Source organism: Crocodylus siamensis, chromosome 10 (genome assembly GCF_052110815.1).
Source record: "Crocodylus siamensis isolate JL-2025a chromosome 10, ASM5211081v1, whole genome shotgun sequence".
Classification (NCBI taxonomy): Eukaryota; Metazoa; Chordata; order Crocodylia; family Crocodylidae; genus Crocodylus; species Crocodylus siamensis.
The window spans coordinates 53919029-53942213 of NC_143404.1; the positions used below are offsets into that span (position 1 = coordinate 53919029).

The 23185-nt window shown below is 45.9% G+C and overlaps 1 protein-coding gene across 2 annotated transcripts in view; it reads left to right on the forward strand.

The window, feature by feature from the left end:
• Nucleotides 1-23185, forward strand: part of PPP1R16B (protein phosphatase 1 regulatory subunit 16B) — a 102562-nt gene that overhangs the window by 19418 nt on the left and 59959 nt on the right. For both annotated transcript variants that reach the window (XM_090065316.1, XM_090065315.1), the window contains exon 2: nt 12885-13287. In XM_090065316.1, coding sequence (XP_089921442.1) covers nt 13041-13287 — 247 coding nt within the window. In that variant the 5' untranslated portion in view covers nt 12885-13040. The remainder of the gene's footprint in view (nt 1-12884; nt 13288-23185) is intronic.

Sequence of the window (23185 nt, forward strand, 5' to 3'; positions counted from 1 at the left end):
GGAACTGCTGTATGTTCCTCCCTTTAGTGTATCGTTCTGGCATTGGCTTAACCCAGAGGATGCCCTCCTGTATTGTGAGGTGGGAACTAGAATTCAGTACCAATTTGCACAGCGATCTAGCGATGATCCACTTCTATGTAAACTCTGAGGTGGGGTCCTGCTATCTGGTTGAGGCTGGAGATGAGCTTTGTTGGCTGACACTCTGTTGGAATAACATGGGAATATAGGAGGTATCAGTCTTCTGACGATGGATACATCTATTTCTGCCCTTCAAATGCTATCCTTTCCCAGGGTATATGTTATCTTTGGGGGTGTTTATCTGTATAATTGTTAGATATTTAATAGGTGTCTATCATTTTGCCACACAGGTGTTATCGATATTAGTCTTTTATATAGAGTTTAAAAGCAAAATGTAAGGTTCTAATCTAGCAAAGCAATGTATCTATAATGCAACTTAGCTGTTATCAGTACAGCTTTACAGATCAGTAAATAGAGCTTCTGAGCTCTTTCTTCTGAGCTGGATAGAATGGGAGTTAGTCATTTAGGTAGATAATCTGTTTAGGATTAAATCAAAGACTCAGCCCCTAGACTCAACCCAAATTACTATTAAAGTTGGGATTTCAACTTAAAAAAAAAAAATGTCCCTTTTCTGCATCAGATGGTACTTGTTTCTGTGTTTGTCTGCTAATGGTGTCGTTCCCTTGGTCAGTCTGAGATGGGTGGCTTAGTTTTTCCATTCTAGCTGATGGCTATGACATTGGCAGTAATTTCTGCAATTGCCAGACCCCTTTAAGGCATATAGCTGATGCTTAAAATGTAATCCCTGAAAGAGACATTGACACAATCTGCACTGAACATGCAAATAGAAAGATGATCAAGAGAGAAAAGGATTTTAACTGTTATCTCCTATGAGATGCATATTTCTTTATATATAAACCCATTACAAAATCTAATTCTAAAATAAGTGGCTGTTACTGCTCCCCCCCAAAAAAAAAGAAAAAAAAAGAAAAGAGAGAGAAGAAATTGTTAACATCTAACAATGCACTCTGGAAAGTGGGAGCTGTAGCTTGCTTCTAGAAGAGTAACATTACTTGCCCTATTTTCCCAGTAGGTGAGAAATACCAGAAACAAAGACTTTGGTTTACTAAGTGTACAGTGTGTGGGCTGTGTCGGTTGTTTGTTTGTTTGTTTTCGTTTTAAATGCTGTAGCACTTCCTGGTTTTCAGTGAGATTTGGGCTTCTGAAAATTGGCACTACAAATCCTATTGGAAGCTGATGGGAGCGACAATGCTAAAAAAGTTGTTGTTATCCAAGAGGTCAGACTACATCTAATGGTCTCTCCTGGCCTCCGAATCCACATAGATGAGAACACCCAAGGGCTCCGTCTTGCATTCCTTTAGCCCACAATGCTCCCCATTGATCACTGTGGGAGATCTCTCCTGTGTGAGGAACACAGGATTAGTCCCCAAAGGCTACCATGAGGAAAGGAATCACTGACGTGGAGCTAATGCAGCTGGATGATGACTGGTACCAGATTTTTTGCTTGTCATTTAAGTGCCCCTGGAAAGAGCAGGATTTTTTCTTACAAATGCCCAAGCTCATCTGGAGGAAGAACACGTGGTGCAGAAGTCTGTGTTGAAAGCGGAGAAAGTAGGTCCAAGTTGAAAAGTTGAAATGCAGGTATAAAAAAAGGCCTTTATGGTGCATTGTGTTGACTGTTGCAGGAAATGTGAGGTTAAAATATTAAGGAGCTTTCTCCAGCTACTGCCGGTATTGTTAAGACCAGTTGTGGGGCGGGGGGGCGGCAGGGGAGCTGAAACGGTTAGAATTTTCCATTAATGGCATCAGCTGTAAAACAATTTTGACATGCTGTGTTTGACACCAAACTCCTTTGTTTAACATTTCACCCCCAGCGCTAGGCATAAGGTACTCAGAGGAGACAACCTTCTGCAGGACCCCAGGGAGAAAACGGCTGAGCCAAAAGGCATGCTCTCCAACTTACTGGTCTGGAGTCTCCAGGGATATGTTTAGTTAAATATAATATGAAGGCTTCCATTTGAGCTAAGGGAACCAACTGGATTGAAAATTGAGTCCTCTACTGATGCAGCCTCCCACCCCAAAATTCACAATATAAAATGCAGAGATTAAGATGTAGCTTGATGAAGTTGTGTGAGGAAACTGAGTTGCTGACTAAATGACATGGCCAAAGGTGCACCGGAAGCCTGTAGTAGAGCCAGGAATCAAATTCAGAAGCCCTGGGTCTCAATGAAGTACCTTCACCAGGGGACTTAAGATCCTCTGTTCTTTATGTTATGGGTCCTAAATCTTCCAAGACCTGTTCTGTAAGAGACATGGTTTATGCAGGGTACCTAATGCAAATTAACTTCTCTCTCCAGTTTTATGCAGTTTTATCAAGCTTGCCTGCTTATCTTTTCCCCCCTTTTTCCTACAAAGGTGGCTAACCTTAGTAGCTCTCTGGGATCTTAGAACAGCTATATACACAGAGTATGAAAGGTACTGTTTGCATCTAAGGTGTTGTAGTTTATGGAAAACAGGTATTGCTGGGAATTAGAGTGACTTAATTTACTTCTACCTATGGCTAACATGGTATAGCTCATGTATTATTCAACCTGACACGAGAAGTTGCTCTTGGAAATACCTCCTGGAATAATTGTGAGGATGAGTTTATGATAATGAGGAGGATCTATAGAGACTCAGTACTGCTTAATGGCTTTTCATGCACTTGCTGTCTGCTTTCAGACATGACACTTCACCCTTCTCCTGTTTCCGCTAGCCTATCTACAAACATGAGATGAGTTAGTTACTTGTATGGTGCCCTGAAATTGTCAAGCTATACCTATGCCAGATCTTTGTTTAATGCACTGATTTGAGGTGGGTGTACCACAGCACAGCTGCTCGTTCGTGACCTCCTAGAGCAGACAATAAGTGGTCATTCACTGCGTAGAATTGCAGTGTAGGGATTAAAATAAGAGCAAGGGTGTAATCTAGCAAGTATCACATGTGATGTCAGAAAAGCAAATGTTTCAGTTGAAAAATAAGTAATAACAGCCCCTATGTAGGATGGGTAGGAACGACTGAATACTTTTTTTCAAATCTCTCAGAGGCTTGCCTTTCATGAGACACTGTGGCTAGGAACAGGCATTAAATATAAACTGGTATAAATTATCGGAAACCTAGTTTAAATCTGTAACAGCACAGAAGTTCAGTGTGCGTAGATCAGATGAAAATGGCCGAAACCAGATAGACCTGGAAATCAGATAGACCTAGATGGATGTAGTATCAGATGCAACTGATTTAGGTTAAACTGGTCCATTGAACTTCTGTCCCAGATCCTTTAACACGTTGGGTCAGGGGTCAGCAACCCCCGGCACATGTGCCAAGCATGGCAGGTGAAGCCATTTTGCTTGGCATGCCACTGCCAGCCTGGGCTCTAGGCAGCTGCTGCCAGCCACGAAGCCTGGGCTGCTCCCAGCAGGTAGCTGAGCAGCTGCGAGCCCTGCTGCTAGCAGACCGGGCTCTGTGTTTGGCAGCAACCACTCAGAGCCTGGGCTGGTTGCAGCCAGGAGGCTGTAAACATCTGCTCTGGGCTCCAGCATTAGCTCCATACCAGCAGATGCATGTGCACCTTGGAGCGGACGGGGGGTGGGGCGTGAGGCAGCGCAACCCCTGCCTCTTCCCCCGCTGCCGGCACAGAGCTGATGACTGGGCTCTGGAGCCTGGCACAGCTGTTTATAGCCAGCCTGGGCTCTGGGCAGCTGCAGCAGGCAGCAAACGGCTGCACCGGGCTTCACAGTCCCAGCATCAGTTACATGCTGGCAGCGACTGCATGTGGACCTCAAGTGGATAGCGGGAGGGCTGCTCTGCCTCAGGCCCTATCCCTACTGTCCGCTCGGAGGCATGCATACGCACACTGGTACGGAGCTGATGTTTGCAGCCTCCTGGCTGCAACCAGCCCAGGCTCTGCGTAGCTGCTGCCAACCATGGATTCTGGTCTGCTTGTAGCAGGGCTTGCAGCCGCCTGCTGGGAGCAGCCCAGGCTGAGTGGTTGGCAGCTCCTGCTCCAAGCCCAGCATCTGGTTCTGTGTGTTTGTCTGCTTCTGTGTGGTTGTGTATGTCTGTGTGCACACATGTCTGGTTATGGATGTTTGTGTGCACATGTCTGTTCTGGGTGTGTTCTGGTTCTCTGTGTTTGTGCACGTGGTTCTCTGTGTCCGTGTGTGTGTGTGTGGTTCTCTCTCTGCTCTCCTTTTTCTTTCTTTTTTTCTCTCCCCTCTTTCTCTTATTTTACTGTGTTTTTTTTTTCTCTCTCATAGCAACATGCTCAACAAAAAAGGAATACAGAACAACAAAGGCAACGTTTATGATTATTAAGTATACTAATATGAAGTGTGTCCTGCCATGTAACCTCCCACCCTCATTTTGTTTTTCTGGCATGCTGGCACCTTCCAAGGTAGACACTGTGGCTTTTTTGGCACTCCAGCCAAAAAACGTTGCCTACCCTTACATTAGGTCTTAGTCTCCCTACATCCCAGGATGCATTGCAGGCCCTGCTAACCTACCCTTTCAGGTTAGGTAGACTAGTCTCCACCCCAGCTTGCTTGCCCCAGCCCAGCTGGGTGGTCTTGCCCCCAGTTGTCACAGAGCTGAGGCAGCCCCCCAGCCCCACCAGCAGCACTAGAGGGATGGGCTAAGGGGAGGAAGAGGCCCCTGCCTTGACCCTGGTTCCCCCCAGCACAGTATGGGGCTGGGGAAAGCCCCCAGAAGTGGGGACTTCCCCCCCAGCCCCAGCATGGCTCTTCTGCCCCAGTCCTACCCCCTTGTACCCCCTGTCTCTGAGCCACAGGGGGTGGGTGGGAAGAATAAACCCCTGTTCTGGCCCTGCGAGTGTGTGGGGGGGGGGGAACCCCTGAGGTGGGGCCTTTCTCCCTCACAGCATGGCCTCACCTCAGGGGTTGTGAATGCTTCCTCCTCCCCACCAGGCCCCCGCCGGTCAGCTGTGGTAGGGGGGAATGCGCCCCTGCCCAATCCCTCCAGCCGGGATCTGCACAAGGGTTGTGGTGGGGGATAGCCCTCCAGGCAGAGGCTTTCTCCCATGCATCGCAGCTCTGCTCTGTTGTGAATGCCTAGCTCTGCCCCCTCACCAGCCTTGGGGACTCCCCTCCCACTGTGCAGACCTGGTTGAGGGGCCAAAGCGGGGCTCAATCTCCCCCCCACCAACCTCGCCATGGCAGGCCTGGGGCATTTGCAGCATAGCAGAGCTGCACGGCAGGGGAGCCCTCACCTGGGGGGCTTTCCCTCCTACTCCCTGTGCAGACCCCAGCTGGGTGCTGGGACAAGGGTCAGTTTCCTCTTTCCCCCCTCACTCCCCCCACCCCTTGTCCCCTGTGTGGCTGACGGGTGGAGGACTGGTGAGAGGGCAGGGCAGGGCTGGGTTATTTGCATCCCAGCAGAGTTGTGTTTGGGGGGGGGGGGGGGCTTTCCCTCAACCCACTGTGCAGACCCCAGCTGGGGGGCTAGGGCAGAGGTCCATTTCTCCCCCATGGCTGACAGGTGCAGGGGTGGTAAGAGGGGTGGGGCTGAGGCATTTGGAGCCTGCTGTGGGGGAGAAAGCCCTTTCCCTGGGGGCTTCCCCTTTGCTGTGCAGACCCCAGCTGGAGCAGGGGGTCCATTTCCCCCTCCTCCACTCTCCTTATTCCCTCATCAGCCCGCTGCCTGTCATCGGGGAGTGGGGCTGGGGTGTTTGCAACCCCACAAGGTTGGGAGGTGTGTGGATGCACCCCCTTTGGCCAGTGAAGGCATCTGCGTGCCTTGGCCAGCCCGTAAGTGAATGTGTATTCTGCTTGATAATGGTCCAATCTGGATTGAATTGATTCCACCTCTGGATTTTTGACTGTCTGCACTTAGTTCCAGGGCAGGAAGAGCACAGAGGCTGTCAGAGAAATTGTTTTCTAACTTATTGATCTTCTGAAACAACACTGAGCAAGGGAGCGATTGTCAGGAACCAAGAGCAGGCCCTCTCATTTGCATGGCAGCTTGGGGTGTATTATAGGGCTATATCTTGGGCTCCCTCTCTCTGTAGCAGCAGTTTCTGCAGGTATCAGATTCACTTTTTGTTATGTTTGAAAGGCCTGATGGGCCTAGCTGTTAGGAGTACCTGAGTTCATTGTAGGTTGCGTGGTGAGGCAGTAAGAGTTGTCATGTTCCCTGCTCTCACTAGGGAATGTTAAGCAAAATGTCTGTCTGGGTACAGAAGCAGTGCAACTTAGTGAAGTGAAACTTTAATGAGGAAAAAAGGCACAGTTTGAATTGCATTCCCTGCTAGTAAGAGTGCTTGCTGTGATGAGCGCTATTACATGTGTTGATAGTGCGCTCCTGATTTAGAACAGGGTTATCATCCTGGTTCCCAGAATCAAGATAGGAGAGGCTTTGGTGTCATAGCACCTGTCCTTGATGTATCATAGTCTGCTTCAAAAAACAGCTTGCTGGACCTTGGCATTACAGTGATTTGAGCTAGCAAACCTTATAGCCCTTCTGTGCTTAGCAGTTGCTCACATGCTGCTCAGGAAATGATTTAGAGTTCGCTTGACTGGAGGGAACAGTGGGCAGGGCACTGAAACTCCCTTTGCAAAATGCTATGTAGCCTCTAGCTCCCAGCAGAGATAGAAGAGACTTTGTTCTCCCTTTCTTTGTAGGACTTTGGAAATGCAGTGCCCTTTAACTCCTGCATCCTGATGTAAAGGAATTGCTCTTGCATCCAATGTCCTCCCCACCTTAACTGGCCACCTGTTTCTCACCTAGCTCTCATTTGGGTTTACTTGACTTCTCCATGACTCTTCTTTGAACCCTGGCTGTCTCTTCCTCAGGGTGAATAACTCTCCCTATCCCAATAGTGTTCTCTGACCTTCCTGACCTAATGACTTTGTCCCTGTCTGTGCTGCTGAGGAACTTTCCCTTCCATCACCTTCTGCCGCATGGCAGCCACTTTTGCAACCAAGTAATGCTGACAGACTTCTCTTCAGTAGGATTTGAACTCAAAGCTTCTTAACCCTCACAGTAGGGTACACTGTGGCAGAGTGTCTGGTACTGGAGAGACCTGAAGGCTTTCTTTGAAGGAGTTCAGAGCATTGTGGGTAGAAGAGGAAGGTGAGAGGTTGTTCAGAACACTGTATTTGCTGCTTTGCAAGGGACTTTGGATACTAGCTTCTAAAAATCAAACATCTAAAATAGTAAGAGATTTGCATATAAGACCAAGTCCTTCACTAACCACAGACCAGCAGAAAAAGGGTTTGGGGGAGGTTTGCCACCCAAGTTAAAATCTAAGCATGTTGCAGAGGTTCTTTCTGTAATGCAAGAACAGTCCAATTGAATCTGATGGGAATAAGTGAGTTCATAAGAGGTGGCCAGTAGTGCACAGGGAATACAGACTTTGGATTCATTGCGGGGTGCCAGTATCTACAAACTTTGCAGTCCAACACTTAGCCATAATAGTGGGATCTACCTTTTGGGTTCTGTTAGAAAAGCTGGATTTTTTTTTTCTGATGGAGCATCATGAAAGCAGTTGTCATTTGAGTGCCAGTGTTCTTTCTTCTGGTTGGCCCCTGAAATTATGATCATTATTCTTTCTACCATGCTGCTGTGGTTTCTCACAGCTTGCAGGATGTGCTGTTCACCTCTTAAGAAAAAGAAGTGCTGAACTCATGGAAACAAAGCTGAGTTAGAGACAGGAAACAAGACTTTTTTGAGAGAGAGAGAAACTAAGATGCAGTGTTTGCAAACCACAGACGTTCACATAGCCGACTCCTGTGTTGCATTACAGGTAAATGAATATTTAGGCCTCATTTTGCTGTGCTATAATTAGCCTGACCAGTTTCTGCAAAGCAAAGTTGACATGTGGGGGGTTTTTGTTTGTTTGCTTGTTTGTTTTTAATGTGGAAAACAATTAGGTTATTTGAGGATGAGCAGTCTGAGTGGTGAAACGAAGTTCTTTGGGGCTTTGTGAATGTGTGACCTGCTAATGAGTTGCCCCAAAGTCAGGGAGAAGTTTATCTGTTCACTTGTAGGTAGGCTTCTGCCCCCACCTTCTAAAGTTTTTAAGAAAGCTACAATAGTCTCGTTCTAGAGATCATCAGTCAGTGTTTCTAACAGTGGCCACTGTCTAGTCTTCACAGCCTTTTCTCATTTTCTTCCTTTTTTCCTTCTGTAGACATTTCTGTTTTGGCATGTCACTTACTACTTTGCTGTTTTGGGATTTAAAAACTACCAGAGAACAAAGCCTATCGGAGCAGGTAAAATGTTACCAATGGCAGTATAACTGTCATGCCCACCTTTGCATCCTCTCATCCCTTCTGATGTTCATGCTCTGCTACATTACTATTGTCTGATTTGATAAGTTTATTCATGGGAGGAACTTTGTCTGTGTATACAAACTCACTGAATTCAGTGATCCTTCCTTGAAGGAGTATGTATTTTAAATTAATAGACCTTCGGAAATAGGCCCTTGATGCCACTTGTGTTTTTATAGAAGTGTGTTGACTTTCAGTATACGGTGGTAAAAAGTGACTTCTGTTTGCTGGGGGAGGAGGAAATAATGAGAGAAGCATTTCCTGCTGCTAGTCTCCAACTGTCTACAGTGTTAACTTGGGGCTTCAGGTTTTCAGAATTGACTGGAAAAACGATTGCCAGAATAGATACTTTCAAAGTAGTGCGCACAAATGGGTAAAAGTCATACTACAGAGGTGACTTGGCTGAAGCTGGTAAGGGACTTTCCAGTGAAATGGCTTTGTTGAACATGGTAATTCATCAAACCCAAGTTCTTCATAAGCACCTGGCCATTTAATTGAAATTTCAGTCAGCAAAGTTTTCACGGGTCCAGGATGGAATTTGTGATTGAAACCAGGGAAGAAGGATCCTGTACGCTAGTGATTAAGACACCTGGACTGTCGCTCACTTCTTGGTCTGTACGTGAGCCATTTGACCCCACGTCTCGCATTTTGGATGAAAGCCTTAAGTACTAAGCCATTTGGCTGGTCTGGGGCATGTCTTAGATTTGTCTTGCTGTGAAGTGGGAGAATTTTTCAAAATCTCAGTGTTTTTATGAGATGGGAAAGTAGTTTCCCACTCAACTTGAGACCTGTGCTCTTGTGTTTCACTTTTGTTGAAACCTCAAAATAGGACTCGGATGTTCCACCAAAACTACAGTTCAGGTTTTGTGCTGGCCCCTCTTTACCTTGTTGTGCCCCTGGAATGGCCCAGGGCCAGCCTGTGCTATCGTGATTTGATTTCCCCCCCCCCTCCCCCCAAATTAAGTAACATACTGAGAAAGTGGAGTGTCTTGCTTTGAATCTGCAGAGGTATTTACAGAAAGTGGTGAATCCAGTGTCAAAAGACTGCAGAAGGATTTACAGGAAAGTGAAGGGGAGTAGATGCCAGAAAGGGAGTAGATGAGTACTATTAGGATACCTAATAGCATCCTTCCTTTTATAAACGTCATGGAAACCAGCAGCCATTTGGCCCTTATACTTCAGAAGCATCTTGAAGAGATCTTTTTGTACTTTTCCATGTTAAATCATTTCAGGACATTTGTTGGACATATACACCTGTTTCTGGCTGCCTCTCTCTTCTACAAATATTCTCTGTCTTTAAAAAGCTTACCAGGGATGTTGAGTTTACTTTGCCCTTAAGTTGTGCAGGGGACTATTTAAGAAATTTTCCTATGAACTTCAATATTTGATTCAACCCTCTATATTTTTCAGGTATTTGCAAATGTTGTGTAAAGATCTCCAAACTATCTGTCATGGTTGGACTTGCCTAGAAGAGACTTAAACAAAATGAAGTTGTGAAGATGACTTTTGTATAGCGCCCTCTTAACAGAGATCTCAAATAGATTGGCTTGTAACTTGGCTTAATTTTTTTATAAGACTTTTGAATTTTCAGTAGAAGTTGGCTAGCCTGTTTGCTGTACAGCAGTACTCTTTAATTGACATGAGCTCATCCCTGATGCAGTTTGCATGGGGCACTGCCTTCATCTCAACTTCATCTCCTTTCCAGTGGAGTGTACCATCTTTGGTCTCTCCTTTGGCAGCATGTGACTACAGGTTGAATAGCCTTTCTTGTAAAGTTTTCCAGAAATGTAAGTTACCCAGCTTCAGTTGTTCCTCGCATTGTAATTCCACATAGAGTACCTGTTGGGGGACATGTGACCTCATTGTACTAGTTGCTGCATACACAGAAAAAGCGGTATTTAAAAACTGCAAGAGGAGTTAGCTGAGGAGAGCATAAGGCACGTTGTTTTTAGAAGTGACAGTCTAGGTAGGAAAATACCAGTTGTGGCAGGATGTTTAGGGTGGCTGCCATTTGAATAGGTCAGGTAGCCTGCAGGTGGGGCCAGAGCTAATTATGGAGTCATCTGACTCAGAGTTATAGGGGTGGAGGAGGTTCCTCGGGACCCAGTGTGGGTCTGGAGCCCTGAGAGGGGCTGGCGAGGAGTCTGGGTGAGCCCAGAGAGCGGGGCTGTGGGTAAGGGACCTATCGATGGGTCCAGGTAAGCCCAGAGAGTGGGACTGAGTGCATGAGACCTGACAGAGGGGCCTGAGAAGGTGGACCTGTGGATGAGAGAGGGCTGACAGCTGAAGGACTGACCCACAGCAACTTGCCGGCCCAGGCAGAGATGGGGCCTAGGGTAGACCAGAAGTCCAGAAGGGACCAGTGCCAGACACTGCCAGAGCCAAGGGAGCCCAGAGATCTTGTGGGGCCAGGGTCTAGGGTAGGCTGAAGGTTAAAGAGGATGACAGCCAGAGAGAAAGGGGGTCGAGAGAGAGCCGGGGCCAAGAGGGCCTGGAGGTCTGTCGCCCAAGAGGGGCAAGGAATGGAGCTGGAAGTCCACAGCCCAGGAGGGGCGTGCGACTTTGGGGGGAGCCCAAGAGGGGCCAGATTGGTTAGAGCAGGGTGGCCTAGAAATTGGTCCTGGGTAAGGCCTGAAACTGCACCTTACTGGAGCTGGTCAGTGTAGTGGGACTGCATGTGTCAGGGCAGCCTCCATGAAATGCCATGTGTTGCCACTGCAGGGAAAGGCAAATATGGAGCATCTGAAAACCTCTGCTCCCACTGCCTTGTGGGTCACCCCATGGAGGGGGAAGGCTAAGGGATCACACCCTGACAGAAAAAGAAGGGAGAGAAGAACAAAGAAGGGCTGACTGCCCATAGATCAGAGTGCAAGAAATTTATTTGTTTTTGGCCTCCAGGAGCTTCATGGCCACCCCTGGAGATGATACCCTGTGACACCAATCATGTCCATTTTAATACATGACTCCTAAGACTCTTCCCCTCTGGCAGGAAAACCACTGCAGGGGGTATAATCATCCTAATTAGGCTTTAGGGCAGAGGTGGACAATTATTTTGGGTGTAGGTCTGCTTACTGAGTCTTGGCAAGCCATGGAGGGCCGCATGACAGGCAGCCAGGGGCAGATAACTATTCTAAATTTTTTAGGGGCCCTGTGGGCTGGATAGAATGGCCAGGTGGGCTGCATCTGTCCTGCGGGCTGCATCTTGCCCCCTCCCCCCCGCTTTAGGGAGTGAACTGAGTAACTTTTGGAGGTATCCAGTTTCTAGCATCTGTCTTAATTTTACACTTGAGGGAACGTTTGGATCATAGTCTCCAACTGTCTACAGTGTTAACTTGGGGCTTCAGGTTTTCAGAATTGACTGGAAAAACGATTGCCAGAATAGATACTTTCAAAGTAGTGCGCACAAATGGGTAAAAGTCATACTACAGAGGTGACTTGGCTGAAGCTGGTAAGGGACTTTCCAGTGAAATGGCTTTGTTGAACATGGTAATTCATCAAACCCAAGTTCTTCATAAGCACCTGGCCATTTAATTGAAATTTCAGTCAGCAAAGTTTTCACGGGTCCAGGATGGAATTTGTGATTGAAACCAGGGAAGAGGCTCTTTGCCTCTGCTCATTTTTCTGGCTTTTCTCTTACTACTTAGGATTCAACCCTTCAGAGAAGGGACTTTTTGGCTTGTCTGTAGTAGGTCAGATTAAGGATCCTGCGAAAGATAGGGTTGAGTATGTCCTGCCCATGTGAATCTACTGACGTGCTCCACAGTGAAAATTTTCCTGTGAGTCTGATCCCTGGTCCTTGCTCTCAGACCTACTGGAGAGTCGAGAGCGCTCAGGCTCAGCCCTCAACAATGGGTACTGACAACAAGTCCAGAGTAACCTTGCACACACATTTTCAGCTTTGGAGTGTGTCAGTGGATTTGCTTGGGACTTGTTCTCCCATAAACATGTGACTTATGCAGGACAGACAAGCCCTCTCTGTGCTGGTACATTGTCTAGCACAATGGTCAGAACTTGATCAAGAATACTATGACGGCAGTGGTTTTGTTAGCCTGGAGGGAGCCAGTCTGGAACTGTTGGGTATAGTGATGCTGCCTTGAGACAACTGCTAAAGCAGTCTTTGCGAAACTCTCACTTGGTGCCTTGTAAGAAAAAGAGTGAGGCAGAGAACCTGAGTAGTGTTCAGTTCGGAGGAAGACCTTTGTGTAGTAGAGCACAGAAAGGTTCCCATAAATGAGTTATGGCCTCATAGAATTCCTTTGTACTCCAGTATACAATTCATGTTAGCTCAAGCTGCCACTTGATAAGGCAGGTTTCTTTAGGTCCTTTCCAGCTGGGGTTTGGCAATTGTGTAATTCTCATGATTGGGATTTGTAAGTAGGAGGCATGGGTACTGGCAGCTAAATGAAAACGTCTTAGAGATGATAGCTGTTTAGGGAAAGCTTTCCAGCGGGTGGGGAATGGTATATTGTCTAAAGGGGACTGTAAGAATCTGTCTACAGTGATCTTTCCTTCTTGTTCCAGGGTTTCCAGTATGCGCTCCTCAGATGCTAGGATGCACCATTTACAGCCCTGCCAAGGAATGCTGTTATAATGACAGGCATCTGACACAAAGATTGTCACTGTGGGACATTGCTCCAGCAGGGACGTCTTGAGTTTGTGCTCCCCCTCCCAGAGGCAATGGACACCCACGTGGATCTCCTGACAGAGCTGCAGCTGCTGGATAAGGTGCCCACACTGGAGAGGCTGCGGGCAGCTCAGAAACGCAGGGCTCAGCAGCTGAAGAAGTGGGCCCAGTATGAAAAAGAAATGCAGCACAAGAAGCGGAAGCATGAGAAGAAAAGGAGCACAGTCAACCGTAAGAAAGTATCTTTTGAGGCCAGTGTCGCTCTGCTGGAGGCTTCACTGAGAAATGATGTGGAGGAAGGTAAGGCCTAGCAAACTCCTTATGGTTTGACTACTCATGAACTCGGTGTACTTCCAAATGGTGTGCATGATCACCTCCAGTAGCATCTCTCCAGGAAGTGCTGCCCTCGGGTGCTCTTCTGCAGTGAGCCTGGCATGTCAGACATCATTAGGCTGAGGTGGTGTGAGCACTGGTGTGGGTACTAGTAAACACTGATGCCAAAAATAGTGGCTCAGTTACAGGATGAGAAGGGGGAGCCTGAGGAGAAACCTTATCCCATTTACTGCCCTGTCTTCTCACTCCTTTATATGCAGAAGCATACGTAGAAAGATGACCTATGACTATCTTATATAATGACTACCATGTATAACTTTACTTTTATGGAAGGCTTTAAAAGTGCTTTATCCACAACTCGTCAAGCATTTTAACACCTCTGCAAGATCTGATGGTATTGGAGCTGATTGAAAACTGGAACAAAATTTTTCAGAATTTCCCACAGAAAGGAAATTCTGGGATGAAGAGTTGGAAATGGAAAATACAAACATTTTATTTTGCAATCAAGATGCTACCACCCCTCCCCCCCCTCTGAATTACTGAAACCAAAATTGAGTTCCAGCTTTGGGGCTGTTGGCTCAGAGATGGTTAGCCAAGTCAAGAAGGGGCAGGGTAGGTTTGCACCTTATAAATTAACCAAAGTAGTTAGGTAGATAGCACCAGCTTTTGTGAGCTGAAGCTCATTTGATCAGGTGCTGTTGGCTCTGCCAAAGCACCTTGATTTTTTTTTTTTTTTTTCCTACCACCCCATTATCCAAAGCAGAATGAAGGGGAACCTAGAAGCTTTGGAGCCTGAGCACCATAATTTAACCCAAGATCCTCAGACTTTTCAGATTCCATTCTACAAAACCAGGAGCAGAGTCCTCAGTAAAGCAGGGACTCTTCCCAGCTCTGTGACATGACCCCCAAACTGGGGATCCCCATACCTACTAAGTGAGCTGGAGCATAGCAAGGCAGGGTTTCATTATTGGAGCCCCATCCATGTTCCAGATTCAACAAGGTAATATTTTTTAAGGAACAGTGTGCTTTGTTTAAAAAAAAAAAAAAAAAAAAATCCAACCAGCTCCAAATGAATATGGTTCTCCATGTGGGAATGGGGGACTAGAAGGGGCCTCCTATGACATCTAATCCAGTTGTCTCCATTCACAGGCAGTCATTTACTCGAGGCTTTTCTCAAAATGAACGTTTCAAGCCTTTGGGTACAACCGTATTCACAAAACCGGCATGAAATATATTTCATAGATGAAGAGCCAATGTGCAGAACAGTGAAGATGCTCTCCTCAAGATTACTAAGGAAATCCATAGCAGAGCTGGAAACAGTACCCAGATGTGCTGTATTCCAGTCCCCTGTCATAACCACTAAACCACTCCACTCCTTCCTGATGCTCACAAAACTTGAGGACCATTCTTGTATTTACACTTTTCCACAAACAGTGTTGATTTAATTAGTCTTCCTGTGTTTCCCACTAATACCATCCACATCTGCTAACAGCCTGAGACCTTGAAACAGGAACTTGATCCCAGGACAAGCATCCAGAACGAGATCTGCTTTAGGACACTTCTGGGGTTTTTGCCTTTTCACTTTTCCTGGAAATGGTTTGTTCACCAAGTCAGATACAAGAGAATCAAATCATCACTTCACATACAATTTACTCTCAACCAGCTCCACTGTGTAGTACTTGGTCAAAATAATTGTTTTGAACAATGTTGTTACCTAATTGCACTGAAAACTAGAACTAAAACGCAAAATCTAGTGTGCAGAAGTACCTGAGGAGCAAAAGCAACCCCTATGGTGGCTGAAGGGAGTGCTGTCTTTCCAGATTGTAGAAGCTATGAAACGGTTTATCTGGGTTTTGACAGAGAAGGGACAATGCCCTGAACCTTGGACAGTTTTTCACTGCAGTTCTTCTGATGAAGATTTATATTGTGAATTCTGTCCTCTACTGCACGTTGAGAGCCCTTTCTTCTCTTGCAGATTTGCTACTTGATAGTGGAGGGGTGGCTACATCCTGCCTCATTATTAAGGCATTCCCCCATAAGGGTAATGTCCCGATGATAGTTGCACAGTCCTTGGGCTTGCATTGCACTTCCTAAGGCTGAGGTTATTTCCTTTGTCTTATCGTCAAAGGATGTGGGGGAGGGCAGTCATTGTTGTCTCTAAGGTTCTTTCTAAATGCCTCATCAGTGCATATTTTACATATAGAACAAAGTGGCTCATTCTTAAGGTGACCATAATAATTTGAGCGAAATAACTTGAGGGACAGGGGTAGGGGGCGTGCTAAGGGGCAGGGCCAGGAAAGACAGCGTGGTGCTCATGTGTGCATGCTCCCCCCATGCCCCCAGTACTCCCAAAAGCTGGGCTGGGCTGGGCAGGGTGTATGTGTGTGCGCGCATGCGCACGCGTGCACGCATGCACCAAAGCGTTGGCGATATACTTGAAAAATCCCCAGTTGTGCACATGCAATGAAGTAGGTCAGCTGTGTGGTACACTGGAGATTAGACCAGAGCCTGGTCTAATGTTTCCTTCCCAGCTGCTCCAAGCCATTAGTTTCCCTGAAGGAACAACCGTCTTTGGATGCTAGATAATCACTCTGGGTGCCCGTACATGAGCAGGGAGGCTACTGCGACATACTGTAATTCCAGCACATCGGAGCAGACTTGATTAATCGAGTCTGCTGGAGCATGGCAGTTACTGGACTCCAGCAGCCTTTTGTGTCTCGTGTATCAGTGTCCCCAAAATGGTGACGGGGGTGCTCTATCTAAAGCTTATTTGATGAGCTTTAGATAAAGCACCCCTACTGCCATTTTTGAAGCTCAGGGATGCTGATGCACAAGGCACTCTGGGCTTTTTAATTAAAGCAGCTATTAGAACTGATTTTAATTAAAAGTCCCCACCACCACCCAGAGCACAGGTAGAAACACCCCCTGGCCCTGGTGCTATAGAAAGTGATTTTCTTATTGCTCACAAGCATAGATGTTGGGCTATGTTGGATGCAAGAAGTGAGCTTGCTGTTCAAGTTCTGAATTTCCTCTCCTACTTTAGTGGGAAAGTAGATCTCTGCAGTGTAATGACAGGGGTCTATTCTATTTAGTCGAGGCCACTAAGGAGGATGTTCCTTTTACTTGCCACTTGTGTCCACAAAAAGTGGAAAAGTCCATTCCAGTGTTGGCTAGAAACATTAAACCCTGCTCTAGATACCGTTTTGGCTAACTGAAGATAAGGGCTGGGGCCAGAGAAGGTATCTGTTCTCAGGATAGCAGTTGCTTCCCCATTTAGCTGGATATTTCAGATGCCTCAATGATTTTAACATTATGGGATTGTACTGAACTAATTTTTCAAGCCTAAAAATACCTTGGCCAGGTTTTGGCCCTATTCTGGCCCCTTACTGTTCCCTGGTCATTGAGAAGAGGAGTAGGGGGAATCTAACTGGAGCTGTCGGGCTGAGAAGTCTCCTTGTAGAGAAGAGTTTTACTAGTATGTGATGGGCAGAGCCTGCTCCTAGCCAAGTGCCCTGCACCAGTTTTCAGCTACTGTAACTGCCTCTGCAATTCTTATGTGGGGAATTACTTGAAGGGAGGATAAATGAGAGAACACTACGTTGAGGAGTTAATTTGAGGCAAATTAAAGAATTTAGGTCTACAGTTTGGCTCAGAGGTGACAAGGCTGGAGAATATACAGTTTTAATCCCTTTCTTTTACCTAGTGTTTGCCTCATCCACATTTGTAAAGTGTAATAAAGGGGAAATTACTAAGAATAAGAAGATGAAATTAGGGAAGAGGAAAACTAAGCTGAATACCAGGCTGATTTTCCTAATAAGATGCTGTATTAGGTTGTGGAATAACCTCCCAATGGAAGTGGTAGGTGGAATCCTTGTAGGATGCAGCTATCATCACATGATATCCTTTTGGGAACAATTCTGCATATGTCCTAGGCACAGACTAGCTGCTTAACAGGCATCTGCTTCATATTTTTTCATTGGTATAACTTAAATCAGCAGCATAGAGTTTGCTTGTTTGTCATAAATATAGTGTCAGTCCAAGAGACTTTTATTTGTAAAATCTGAGCGACTGAAAAAGAAGTAGGTGAGACTACAAAAGACTGCTCAGCCTCTCTTTCCTGTTGCAAGCATTAATATTGCAGCAATGAGTACAAGCCAGAATCTCACTGCTAGAGACTGTTACCAACATAAACCAAAGATTGCCCCCAAACAGCTTATGATCTGTGTTTTAAGACTATAGACCTAATCAGGGTAATGTAGTGGCTTTGTGGATTTTGTCTGCATAGGCCTCCCACAACTCTCCTTTTTAAAGGGTTTCAGGCTTGGTTTCAAACTTCACAGTTAATTAAAACTGATGTCATTGGCTGTTTGGGGAAATATGTATTTTTTCACCACCCCTCACTGTTTCCCCTTGCTGCTTGTTTACTTGCCATGTAGGTTAACACCTTTCTTCGGCCCATTGTCTGAAGATTTTCCTTCCTACTGATGACACAACAGATATGTCACTGTGCTGAGTTTTTGGAGCCTTCTGGCCAGTGTTTTTAAACTGCAGAGATAGATGCATTCTAGAGAACATGAATGCTCCTTCTCTTTCCCCTGCCCCCATACACATGCACTTTCCCATCCCAAAAATCATTCAAAAGCAGCTTTCAAAAAGCAGGGGAAAGATCCTGGTAGGATGGCAGACATCACAAATCACTCTGGTCAAAAGGTCAAAGCTAACCCACTTTGTGCAGTGGAAGGTGAACACAAGAATTTCAGAGAAATGGTTAACGATAAATAAGTATATAACTGAGCCATATTTTGTGGTTTGGTGGCTTTGACTTGGGTCCTATAACCATGGGCAGATCCAGGGGAGTTCAGTGGTGCAGTTGCACTTCCTTTCAGCTGTGGAGCTGTTTGAGCTCACTGGCATGTAAGTGCAGTCCTTAATCTCCTCTTTCCTGATGATGAATTCAGCTAGAGGGGAAGAAGGGAGGGCAAACAGTGGCAATACCCTGGGTCCTGGAGCCCTGTGAAAATGGAGACTTGAAAAAGGAACCTGCACGCTGCCTCCACTGTCCCTGGCTGATGCAGGCATGGGGGAGTCCCAGAGCTGCTCCTGCCCTGAGGACTGCAGGGAGTAGCTGCATAGGATATTGGGCTCAGCTGGGCACAGTGGCAGTGTGGGTGGGGGGGCCAGTTCCTTTTTACAGCATCTGCTCCCGGCCAGCAAGGAAGTAGGTGCAGCAAGGTGAAGCCCAGCCACTGCTGTTGTCCCCAGGTGAGCCCAGCACCCTGCGTAGCTGCTCCCTGCAGATACCCATCTACTTGTCAGATGAGAGTGGCGGCTCTAGGGTTGTTCCCATGCCTGGATCAGCTTGGGCAAGGGGCAGATGTCTCCCCTTTCTGTGGTTGCTCCCTGTTTCACCTAGCAGTATCTCCTGCTGATGTGGGGGCTCCAGCTGTGCCAAACCCTCACCATCATCTGGGAGGCAGTGTGCCATATTTCTTGTAGTAAATCCTAGATCTGGCCATGCTGGCTTACAAGATGGGGAACATTGCTTCAGTAGAAAGGAAAAGTGGTTGCTCAAATGGACAGCTCATGGATGGTCCTAGCCAGTTGTCTGTTTTCTTGAAACATCACTGCAGCATAGGAAGAGGTGGGTAGATGTCTTAGAAAAAATCAGCCTGTTAGAATTCATCATCCTCTTAGATCAGTGGTCACCAATCTGGGGATCCCAATTGACAGGTAGATCCCAGAGCCTCTTTGGGTTGATCCTGGGCTGGGGGGACAGCTGGACATATATGCATGCTCACATCTACCGCCCCCAGCCCCAGCAGGTCAATCTGTTGGGGAGGGAAAGGGCAGGGGCCAGATCAAGGCCCCTGCAATGAGCAACTGACCATGCAGCCCAGCCAGGAGCAGGGGAAGGTAAGTGAGGCTCCAGCCCAGCCCAGGTGGATCCAGGGGGCTCCTCCAGGGGTGCGGGGGCTCCCTCCCCATCTCTACAGGGGCAGAAGTGGCTGCTGCTGCACCTTGGGTCCCGCTGCAGCTGGCCATATGCAGGTGTGGCTCAGCTCAGCAGCGGGGACTCTCATGGGGGCACCCTGGCTCAGCCGGATCTAGGAAGATCTGGTTGTCCAGGGGCTTATGGGGGGGGGGAGGGGTCTCCCACCACTGTGTGCAGCGGTAGATCGTGAGGTGTCCTTTACTACTAAAAAGTGATCTTCACCATAAAAAGTCTGGAGACCACTGTCTTAGAAGATAAAGTACACAAGCATACATTTAACAGAATAAGATCTTCTGTTCAAGCTACGCTGATGTGCAATAGTTTTGCTAGAGTATAGTCACTTTGCAGAATGAAGTGTCCAAGCAGGGAAGTATCCTGATATAGCTGTAGTGGGATACTCTGCTATAGCTATGCCAGTTAATTTCCATGTGTAGACAAGTCCTTGACAACTTTGCCCATGCAGGCTTGGTCTCATGATTCCATGACAGTTGTTCAGAAGAAAGTCCTTATCCCATCAGTACAGAGAAAAGTAGCTGAGGATGGTGAAAAAAGAAGGGGGGAATAAAACAGTTGGCAGTACTGGTGTTTAGGGGCACTGGAAAGCTGACATATCAGTTTTCAGGAAAGGTTATTTATCCATTGAGAAATTTTTTTGAAGAGGTTACAACAACTGAAGTGTCAAATAAAACCTTTGCAGCTTATGTGATACCAAAGCCTTGGTTATTACAGTAAACTGTGATGCTTGTATAAAAGTTGTTCTAGTCTAACATCTAAATACAAATAAAAATTGAATTGGCTGGAGACCCTGAATTCCCCTTTTGCTCTTAGAGGCAGCCTTACCAGATCAAGGCATAATTTTCTGTTCTGTGTATGGAGGACTTTAATCTCCAGGGCCATCCATTCCAGTATCTTTCTAGAGCATGGAACTAAAAAATTGCATCAAAAAATTGACAATCAAATGGGAAGCCCCAGTTTGGACATTTTGACATTTGAAAGACGTCTGAGATGTCTGTGCCTGTGGAAGCACGTGTCCAGTCTCTGCCTGGAACTACCCAGGGTTTTGGGGGCGGTTTTTCTTACAAGGAGTGGGTAATATAGAATTGGTCACTGTTCATACTTACAATTCCCACTTGCAGGCACAGCAAAGCTAGAGATTTTCAAAGCCATTATAAGGTAGGTTGTGTTCCTTTTAAGTAAATTGGTTGGCTGAGGAGGTAAAATAATCAAAGCCTTTAAAAAAAGAATTTACCTTCCAACAGCTTTGAACGTCTCCGTTTCTTCATGTCTTCAAGTGAGAACTGCATTCCCCAAGGGGTGCTCTGCATTATACAACTAGAGTGCTTGTTGGGAAGTGAGGGAAGCCCAGTATTGCCAGCTCTTTTGACTTGACCAGGGTTTGCTATTTGGTGTTTTTTCTTGAAGCCTCTGATCCCTGTTCCCAAAGTCTTCCCCTGTCCCTTTTCCCCTCCCCTGAGTTATTTGTCAGTGAAAGTTGGATTTGGGGTTTTTCATGAGATCTTCTGGCTTTCACTTTTGGAGATGAGCTTGAAAACAAGAATACTGAAGGTTTGCAAGCCAGAGGCAAGTGATACCCTCAAGTTCCTGGGTGGGTGGGTGTATATATGATACATGGTTTTTGAACACTTGGAGTGATGGTAATGGAGCCAGCATCCACTAAAACCATCCACAGTTGCTGGAATAGCACAATATTAGCCAAATAAAGCTGACCTGTGTGGTTTTTCCCTTAAGTGCCCTTTAGTTTTATATATGGTCATTATATATGTGAGTTTAGTCTAGAGAATCTTGATGCAAATGTCCATGTTAAAAGGAAGATTTTACCTGGGTAACATTGTAAGGTAGGGCTCTGTATTCATCTGTCTGGACACTTTTATATTTGCCTGCTATCTAAATCTGCAGCTATATCACTAGAGTTTCTCTTTGTGATGACCCTTAAAAACTTCCATAAGATGGCAGCAATAATGAGCACAGCAGAATCTTATGGTCAGGATGTGCAGTCTCGCAAAACAGCTCATATCGTTTTCTTTCCTTTGCACCATTTTACAGTAAAGCCAACCTTGCCAATTACAAACACATTTTAAAAAGAGGCCCTACTTAGTGCCTATAAATTGCTTCCTCTAACCTTTTCCAGCTGATGTGATTTGTTTCCTTGTTACTGAAGAACTTTTATGAGGTGCCTTAATCTCCCACCCACAGTCTCTAGTCTCCTGAAGCCTTTTCCACAGGAGTTTCTGTGTGCTGTTGAATTTTGAAGGTGTTCTAGGCACAGATGCATTTATCTTCATGGAGGATCTTTCTCCTGGATTCTGTGCCCTTCCTCCCAACTCGCCGAAGGTGATGGGGGAGGGAACAGTCATGCCCAGCAGACTGGGGATACATTTTATATGCTTGGTAAATGAATAAAACCCTAAATATGAGGCTTCTGTTCAATAACAAATGACTTCCTTGGCTTCTACGCTCTGTGGCTCTGGAAACAAAATCCATTTTTCCTCCCTCCAGGGAAATGTCAATGTATGAGCTCTCCTGGCAATGGTAAATCAAGGGTTCTGTGTGGCTTTTCTGTCCCATGCTCATATATGTGTACACATTTAGCCTGTTTTTGCATATAATCTTTGGATCTGACTCCAGTGAGGGTGGCTGCTGGTAAAGAGCAGCTAGGCAAAGAGAAGATAAGTAAGTTGACCGTGTGGGTCTGGCCCCCTGTGACATCTGCAGAAGTAGCTAGCACTTCTTAACTTTTTGAAATTACAGCTGAGTAGGAAACTTCCCCCCCACCCTGACCCACAAGGTTTTGAAGGTGCAAAAAATTTTCCCCCATCCCAGATTGAGATGAATAGTCACCCTCCATTTTTCTTGAGCCCAAATTATTCATAATTAGTCGAGTCAATGTGTACTCTTTTGTTGTTGTTTACAGCTTTAATGTGGCTTTTTGTTTATTCGTTTTTAAAACCATGATTTAAGTTTCAAAATATCTTGTCCTAGGAAATCTGTCAAACTGACCCTTTCCCACAAAAAACTTTGTTTTTGATAAATCTGCCTTTTACAAGCACGGCATCTTGTTGAAATTTCCCCGTTTGCTCTCCTTGCAATGCTTACTGTACAGTCCAGCAATTCATGGTAGTTTGTTTTAAGCACCGGAGTTTTTTGTGCTGTGCTAATTGCATGTATAGATGCGCCCACTGACTTTTAAATTCTCAGTTAATATTGTGGACCTATTTTGACCCAAAATGGCTTCTCACCCTGTAGAGTGAAACTGAGACTCTCTATCTGCAGTCTCACCTTTTGACTTTTCCAAGCTATATTTCACATTACTTGATGCAACTGTAGAAAACATTTCTCTAGCTTCTATCAAGCCAGAAACCTTCAAGTCTGCACCTAGAACATCATAAACTTCAGTAGGACTTGCTCTTCATATCAGGTACTGCTCTTACTGAAGCTGTGACAAACCTCCATTAATTTCACTGGGCATGCAGACAGTTTTAGCAAAGGATCTCCTGTGTAGTAATGGGACTTTCAATGTACTATTGAAAAGCAAAATTGAAAATGATTGCTTTTGATGGATATTTTCTATGGATTTTCTAAAGCTCTTTGATAGTAGACCGTAAGTGCAGTGTTCAAATTTTGTCCCTTTTATCAAAGTAAGTCCATTTGGATATAAAGCATTTTGAAACCATCAGAGATTGGCCAGCGGCTCTTGCCATCTCCTGGATGTGTCTTGCCAAAAAGTAGCTAAAATTGACTAAGCTGTTTCAAAAGTGTAATACTGATACTGTCATAAAGAATGTGTTGGTCTGACTAGTCCAGGGATCAAATAGGATGCCAGCATGAGGCTGCATTGCGCATTGCACTACTTAA